Raw genomic sequence first — 9,311 nt, forward strand, 5'->3', positions numbered from 1 at the left:
TATATATATATATATATATATATATATATATACTCACACTCACACACACACACACACACACACACCTATACAAAAGAGCATGAATACGCAAAATGTACATATTTACTATAGTATGGAGAAGCCTGGGTTCTCTGCTGTTTGGATGATAAGTTTGAGAACAAAGCAATTCAAGATCTATTTTAAATAAGAGAATAGTTCATATTCATTTGACAACTCCCTGACGTCAAGAAGATGCCTGTACTGATGTGATAACTATGCAAAGTGTTACGGCGGACATGACTATGAATTTGGATTCGTCCCGAATTTACGGTGTGTGAGTGCACACTCGATGATGTGTATGGAAGGTGTGAACTCTCTATAGGGTCAACACGGTATATACCTTTCATAGGTGAAGTATGGATAGCAGTTCAGGAGGACAAGCCGTGTCCGTGCCCTCCTCATGTACAGCAACGTCAATAGTCTGCTAGCCCGTCATGGATACAGTGCAGGATATGGTGAACTTCGCGCAACAAGTACTGCAAAGTGATAGCACTTACAATCACGTATAAGAAGATTAAATAAAAGCTGAGGTTGCACCAGTATTGATGCGAGTACTAGTACGAGCGCCTACATGAATGTAATTGTGTGTACTTGCAACTGTACACAGATTCGCACACGTTAGAGGCCACGGACGAATTCGGCTTGCCACCAAAACAATATGAGCTCTACGTGAGCCCGACAGGTGAACCCTTAATGGGCCACTTCGCATTTCGGAAGTGATGATTGTCTCTGGTATTTTTATTTTGTAAGTGTTAACTGACTTACAATGAGATAAATCGGTCGACAGTTGTGGTTTTCTCCGATAATGATCTTGTATTGTACAGTTCGACAGGTTTCTTCTTCACGCAGTCATATTGCACATTCAAATAGCAAAATATGATGAGCTCCCACAGTTATGGTACCTATATTTCGAATTAATACACAACGACATTCGCTACGAACTGAATGAAAAGGGTTTTTGAGCAAGCTACAGTGAATTGGCTCGGGATTAATTAAAGTGCGATAGCAAGAATGACTGTCCAGTACACCACTCCGATATTGAATTAATTTCACAATTCGATGTTGAATTCTTTTCACACACCAGTGTATGTTAGACTCGATCGATACCCTGTGCCGTTAAAAAGATTGCATGTTCCCAAATGTTGGCAATGGTTTTCGCCCATGTAATATTGACACATCATGCCGACTAATAGTCCAAGTTGGTCGGCAATACATGTTCGCGAAAAAAAAAATGCAATATACATTGTTGTTACAAAATGTTAAGTTTCTTGTGCACGTATACAAGGGTGACATGAATTTAAAATTTTATCGGCTGAGCTGGTAATCTATACGAGTTCGATGCGTGTGTCGTATGTATTTACATTGTCAGGTATGTACTTATTTACCACTAATATATGACTCGGATACGTTTGTTGTACGTATTTACGTAAAACAGGTATATGATTCGGACGCGTGTATTGTAGGTGTTACATACAAGAAGTATATACACATTGCATACAAGGCAACATATTAAACTCCAAGCACCATATTTCCGTCGTAAAACCATAGCTCATAGACTTACAATTTATTATAGTTGTTTTTCTTTCAAGGGTCGGATTAAGCTAACGTTCAAACTATCGTAATATTTCATTCGCAACCTGAAACTACCATGTTTCCATTGTCTACAGAATATATCAATTTATCCCGTGACGCTACCATACTCCTGGTCTCGGCTTGCTGTAAAATCCACTAGATTCACAAAACGACTTAGTACATTATTGTGCGCCCAATAAAGAAGTGACAATTCCTAGACTATAAACTTGGTTGACAATTATATACAATCAGCCTGCTGTGCATAGTGTTGCCATAAGAAGCTAATTATTAGTAGAAGCAGACAACTCTGGTTGGTTTTAGAAGTTGACCAATGGTTGTTCTTAGACATGCAAAATTCAAAAAGTTTTTACTTTTACTAATATACAAATGCGTCAAAAGTGTGGTCAGTGTTATCTGTCTTCGATTCTTGTCTCTCGAGTAGATCACTGCCGCATTTTTAACGGCGACATGTCGTCGCTTGTCTGCGCAACCATGCCCCTAAACATCTAACCTTGTTCTGGTGACCACAGCTCGACCCAAGCCCATCCATGCAACCTGTCACTCAGACGTACTTTAAAATCGAAGGTCCAGCGTATTGGTGTAAACAACACACGTTTCAGCGCGTGCTACTTGCACATACAAACTTCACGCATCAGGTATAGTACACCGCCACTGACCGACGAGTAGGAAAGGCGGCACAAAGGAAGCCCAATCTACCTCCCTTCCCATGGTATCCATGGCACGCATGCACGTACTGCGATAGAGGAACAGTATGGGATGGCCGTTCACTACTAATAACCCAAGGCCAATCCTGAAAAAGAACTGACCTCAAGGCCTAATATGTAGTTGTTTGCAATTGGTGTGTCCAGATCTGCTCCGTGCACTGTACACATCCTATAGTCTTCCTTGCGCAAAAGTATGCGCGTTTAATGCTATCACCAACCCTCGGGATCTGATCCTCCCCAGTTGCCACCGACACCCCAACTCGCCTCAACGTCAGCCTGAAGCAGAGAGTTTCAACCGTTTAGAGATCAAAGCGTTTTGGAAAAGTGGTTCAAACGCGTAGTGTGCCAAAATAATATGGACTGCCGTAAAGCATCTTGCGAGCTGTTTGCAACTCGAAGCTTTTAAAAAGAATTGTCGATGTCACGAAGCACTCTCAAAACCGTGCATGTTCATGAATCTTCGAGAAGATGTATAACCAAAAGCACACAAATCTAAACAGAGGAGAAAACAATGCGTGCACCATCCTCACCACTCAATCGGCAATAGACAATAAGACAATGGTGTGCGTCAAACAAAAGGAGAACTGCGCGGAATTTATAGTTGTCTATCTTAGAACTATTTGACCGGTAAAAAGTCGAAAGAACATTGAAATGACATTCATATACGCACACACTTTAGCAGGATACGTGTACGTACAAAGCACTCTCGTAGAGAAATCAGTAGGATGACATGACACACATGCACATACATACACACACATGTACACATACGTCGGGAGTGAATGTCTGATTCGACGAGGCGGCTTGCTCAGCCAGTTTAGCTTCGTATTCGGCCTTCTTGGCATCCAACTCCTTGCTCTTCTCGACGATCTCCTTCACCTTCTCCACACACTCGGCAACCTTTGCCTTCTCACCTGTTTTTTGGCAATAGAACCCACACGTGCATAGACAATATATGAGTAAAACGGTCGCACGGGTGAACTTGCTACACAAGTGCACAGCAAACCAACACAGACGTACATAATCCCCGGCGTGCATATCGAATGAGCGAGTGCGAGTGTACAAACTAGGTCTTTTCTTGGGTTGATGCGTATCTGCTGACAAATTATCATATACCCTGCAGTGCTTGTTTGTTTGCATACTTGTCAGATAACGACAAACTGTTTGACATTTGTCGGTAATATATATATATATATATATACATTTATATATATGTATATATGTATATATATATATAAATATACATTCATACATACCGTAGATACGGCACGAGGTCAGGCCACGAGGGATGTCGATCTTGGCACCGGTCTGCTCTTGTAACTTCTTGATGTTGGCTCCTGCTGAACCAATGATGTTACCCACAGCCGTTCCTACGTCAATCTCCTCAAGAACCTCGCCCTGTGGGGCAGCAACAACGTAGCCAGGAGAGCGTCAGTATGCGTACATGCAGACAGTAGCCTTGTGAGAGAAGCTGATAAGTCATGAATAAAAATTATACACAAACACAGACCAAAAAGTATACAGATCTGGCACGCAGCCTTAAAGACATACATCAATCTATTGCATTGTGTATTAAAAAATGCACACAAGTACACGACCAATGTCCACACATCCAAAAGATGCAGGATGGTGAACATTGACGCAAAGAATGAAAACGGTGCGCAGAACGAGCCAACCAACAGTCTAACCTTGGAGAGCTTGGGCAGGGGTGGGGGCTCCGAGAGCGTCTTCTCAATACTAGCCTTGGCTGCATTGACGGCGTCCTGGGTTCCACTGATGCGGATGACCTCAGTACCGCTGCCACTGTGGTCACGATCAATGTCCAAAAACGCGCCGGTGTCGGCCTGCAATTGCCGAATGGTGGCACCTCCTTCACCGATTAGCAGACGCACATCGTCGGTGCTGATGTCCATGGAGTGGAAGCACGAGTGCTCTGCGATCACCTGATACCGTGGTGACATTGGCATACGAGTATTGTTTGGGGTGAGTTAAAAGAGAAGAGGGGTGGGCACCCTGTGTGCTGATCGTAGTTGTGTGAGGTCTGCCCGAGTATTGAGACGCCGCACAATACTTCGAGAGTTGACACATTACCACACAATAACGCAAGCGGACGCAAGCATGGCACATGCCACCGTGCATACATATACATGAGCGTTCATCAAGTATTAAACTATACACACCAACCGAAAACAAGCGCACTAAACAGGAACACCTCAATCGTACACACTTTGCTGATCATCTCGGAGGCCTGCATCACCGCTGTGGAGTCACCGCTGATCACACAGAAGGATTTGGCGGCGCGCTCAATGTCGATCTTGGCGTTGGTCGTGTCCTGGATGTGGCGGATGGTCACACCCTTCTTACCCACCACGGCACTGATCATGCGCGTCTCAATCTCGCGTCTGTACGTGCTTTCCGGGGGAGGGGGCTCCATAATCAGCATCACGGCAACCCGCGCGGCCTCGACCTCGGCAGGTTGACCACCGATGGTGATGGTGTTGGTGTCCTTGTCGATATCCAAGCGTGCACCTGAGTCTTGCTGGATGCTCTTGATGTTCTCACCTCCTTTGCCGATAACGGCTCCCATCTTGTCCTGCAGGTCGATCACCACTTGTTGTCGGCTGTCAACCAGCTTCTGCGCGTCGCCAACGATCTTCTCGATACGGTTCACGGCCGCCTGGTGTTGCGATGATACGAAGTCGGGATTAAGCAAGCGCAATCAGCAATCAAGACAGCTGGAGAGCGCCTCAGCGCATACGTATATATGATCAGTGATAACAGCGCTATCTTTGTAGGACAACTTCTAAAATAAGTGCAGACGGGTAACCTCAAAGGAAATGTTCGTATGTATAGGATAGGACGCCCAGGTGTACGAACAAGCGCAAGCACATAGTTTCATAAACCTTTCTAGCTACGGATTGTATGTGGGTTGGTTGTATGGTTAGGAATAAGAGCTTCTAGGGACACAATAAAGACTTTTTCACCCTTCCTCTACCGTTTCAGTATCACATGGAATGGCACCGAGAGCCAAACACGCGACTCTAGAAAAGAAACGAAACACAAATCACACAATCTGAAGCAACATAATCAACCAGGATTCATGAACAACACACACTTGTACGCGTTTGACAAGAGCAAATACGTCCATGAGCAGGAATATCCTTAACAACACGCGAGCCACTGCAACACTAGCTGCCCCTATTATTTAGACACAACATCGACATGCTGCAATGGGGTACAAGTCTCAATGACAGACGGAATAAAAAAGTCACCGATCCCAGGCAGAATGAGTGATCACAGCTCAAAGCAACCGATAACAAGACTACGCCAAGATACACGGATATACACGAGTATCAAGCTTCTCCGAGCCCATGCATACTATACTCGCCATACTACACACAAACCTATATAATTGTACAAACACATCACACTCGAACATACCAATAATCTACAGACACACCCATACAATAGCAACACCAAACATATACCTATACACACACCTTGACACAGTCGGGTTCTCCAGTGATGGTGGCGTCGTTAGAGCTGCGGTCCAGATCAATCTTGGCTCCAGTGCTGCTCTGGATCTCCTGGATCACTGAGCCCTTAGGGCCAATAATGGCCAGCACGTGGTTGCCGCAGTTGATAGTGGCGGTGCTACCACTCTCATCGATAGTAGCCTGTGTGTAATGTACGACAGCGTGAGTATATACACATACATGTCCATAAACATATACCCATATATATATATATATATATATATATTAACGTTGCAAAGCACACTACCAGACAAAGCTGCTATATACTGTGACCGGCAAATGTGTTTGAATTGTCGTGCATCCTAAAAAGATTGCTGTTATGTGGTGAACCATGAGTTGTGCTTAAGCGTGGAGCGTAATGGTATGTCCTTAGTTAACCGTGACTGCTTTGATACCGCCATCGTTCTATCATTCTGAGCAGTACACGCCTAATAAATGCAGACTGCGTAATAGACTGCAAAATTAACGAGATGCATAGGTCACGCCACTCAGAACAGGATGTATCTCATTTACAACAAATAAAGGAAGAAAGTATGGCCTCAGAGATTGTAAGTGTCTAACATTAAGATCTTCAGACATATGCTTGTCAATTACGGATCGTCATAGGCCATACCCAGGAGGAAATATGCAGTGTTACTACAAGATTATATATCACATCCAATAGCTATACTACTACGCAATAACTCAGGTGTGTATGTGGCAGTGCTTGGATGTATAGCCAGCGATAGTATGAGTCACCTTCGAAGTTACTGTGACGTATAACTAGAACAGAGTCCGCCCACACAAAGTAAGTGGTATGCAGCTACCTAAGTTACAACAGCCAAAGACGAATACAATAGCTATATTTGCAATATACGAGTACAGCGTAACTATCTCCACACATACACACCTCCTCAATAACCTTTTCCTTGGGCTTCTTTTGCTTTGACTTGACTGTCTCCCACTCGTCATCGGCCTCGAATGCCTCCTTGGTGATGTGCTCAGTCGTTCCCATAACTGTACCAGCAGGGAGGGTCTGCTCCTTGACTGCCGCCTTTTTCTTCTTCTTCTTGTTCTTTTTCTTCTTGGGGGCAGCCTACAGGCGAAAGTGGTTGATTGAAGCGGTGGGTGCATGAACATGAGTGCTGGATAGAACGGAATAATGGCGTTTAAGAAGTAGTACATGGTCGCATTAAAAGTAGTGAGTGATCGCTCGATATGGAGGAAGAACAACTGCAGAGAAAAAATACGCAAGTGCATTAATATAGGTGAGAAAAAGTCAATGTAGGGGACGTAAAAGAGTATATATGTATATATACACACATATATATATATATATATATATACATATATATATAAATATCAATATCAAAATATATATATATGTATATATATAGGCAAACATCTATATATATATATATGTGTGTGTGTGTGTATGTACATATACATATAAAAATATATATATGCATACAGCTAAGTACATAACTTACATACATATTCATGCACAATCTTTCTTATGACAGAAGGGAAAATACATACAATATCAATATATATATATATATATAATATGTGTGTGTGTGTGTGTGTATATACCTCGGGCTCGTCTGTCTCTTTCTCGGGCTCTTCGTCAGCTTCTTCGCTCACTTCTGGCTCGGGCGCTTTTGCCTCTTCCTCCGCTTGCTTCGCTATCTTAGCGGCCGCTTTCTTAGCCTAAAGGTAGAACGAAGTTGGATTTCAATCGATTAGAATGTAAACTTAGCCAAGAATAAGTAGGTCTACATAAAAATTACGTATGTAGAACTCGAACGCCTGTGTGAACGAAACACATACACTATTTGTCATACCAGACGGAAAATTGACTTGTAGTACGAGTTGAACTGGTACGTACATTTATACTATACTATAGTTTCAAATTCGCCTACGATATCATATGTTTGATCAATCGGAATCCCCTGATGATAGAATGGTATACACATATAACAACAAATCATATGTACCTATGGTACAACACCGCACTTACCTTCTTTGACGATGCAGGGATCATCTCAGGGGCCTTTTCGGGCTCCTCAACTTTCTCTGGCTCAGCTTCTTGGGCAGGGGCGGCGCTGGTAGTGGCTGCAGCCTTCTTGGACTTCTTTTTCTTTACAATAACCACCTGGTAACATATACGACCGAAGCGAGTTTAGTATGCGATGTTATAATAGATGGGACGGAGATTGGCATGATTAGGTTTTTATTTAAAATCATCTATTGCAGTCAACAAGTACTTACTATGACAAATAGGTACTTGCAAGCACATTTACGACGTCAAGAATCGATCACAATTTTAAAAAACCCTGAAACATAAGAGTAGCGCACAAGTTGTGGATTGAACGGAACAGAACCACAACTTAACACGGTTCAATGAAAGCAAACGGACATCAAAGCGCACAGATTCTGACATAAAAGAGTATAAATGCCACACTATTTTCTGGTGCAGAGTGCTTATAAGTTTAGATTTAAAATGTACCTCAACTAAATAAAAATGACCCTTCTCCTAGCCAAATTAATTGGTTTCAGTGTATAGGGATCGTAATATGATGCACAGCTGATACGACAACGGCGTCAAAGAATAATGAATTCCTGCTACTTTTGTTGTAGCTATTGTAACAACTGTGGCTGCACTGCGATCACGAGTTTCCATATACATTTTCTCTACTCTAATTTGCATCGTCAAGTACAAATTATAGTGTATACACTGTATGTTATTGACATAGACACGGATGAACGCTATACCTCCTCCTCCTCGGATTCTGTCTCGGATTCTTCGACTACGACAATCTTCTTCTTCTTCTTCTTGTCTTTCTTCTTCTTGGACTGCTGTTTACAACAATTCAATAGTGTGAGAACAAGACCAGAAGCGGCTGGATATATAATACAAGCTCGCTAGAATGAATATATGCGACCGCGTGTACAGCTTGAAGCAAGCTGGGATGCTCGTGATTCCACCGCAAAATATGGACAGTTTTGGCCATTACATTGTTAATCAAAACTATTGAATGTTTCGAATGATTTCAAATGGCGGTACCTAATTGTGATGCAAGTCCGACTTGCAGCAAGTGTATTGAAGCATTGAATAACTATCGAGTAGCTCATATGTAGAAGTCGAATATAAAGAAGTCTGATCAGACATACACAAGAATCTATCTACATAAGAAAAACAGCATTCTCACAATTATCACATCCACAGTGAACAGAGAGTACGAAAAATTTATTTCTATAATAAATATCGGATATTGTGTACATAGACATAGACATAGAAATATCAACATACATGTACATATATATACATATACATATATACATATACATATACATACATATATACATATATACATATACATATACGTACATATATACATATATACATATATATATATATATATATATATATATATATATGTATATATATATATAATTA

General features: G+C 42.0%; 1 protein-coding gene across 1 annotated transcript; it reads right to left on the bottom strand.

Moving 5' to 3' along the window:
* Nucleotides 1-1,614: 1,614 nt before the first annotated feature.
* Nucleotides 1,615-8,865, bottom strand: SARC_05062 (hypothetical protein; the record flags this gene model as incomplete). The annotated part of the gene is made up of 11 exons (XM_014301089.1): nt 1,615-2,612; nt 3,108-3,250; nt 3,593-3,734; nt 4,025-4,279; nt 4,564-5,013; nt 5,837-6,013; nt 6,762-6,947; nt 7,445-7,561; nt 7,872-8,006; nt 8,627-8,710; nt 8,797-8,865. 11 exons carry the CDS (start codon nt 8,863-8,865, stop codon nt 2,547-2,549), a joined length of 1,824 nt encoding a protein of 607 aa, XP_014156564.1. The 3' UTR covers nt 1,615-2,546.
* Nucleotides 8,866-9,311: the final 446 nt, after the last annotated feature.

The sequence above is a fragment of the Sphaeroforma arctica genome (genome assembly GCF_001186125.1).
Source record: "Sphaeroforma arctica JP610 unplaced genomic scaffold supercont1.309, whole genome shotgun sequence".
In the NCBI taxonomy this organism is placed as follows: domain Eukaryota; class Ichthyosporea; order Ichthyophonida; genus Sphaeroforma; species Sphaeroforma arctica.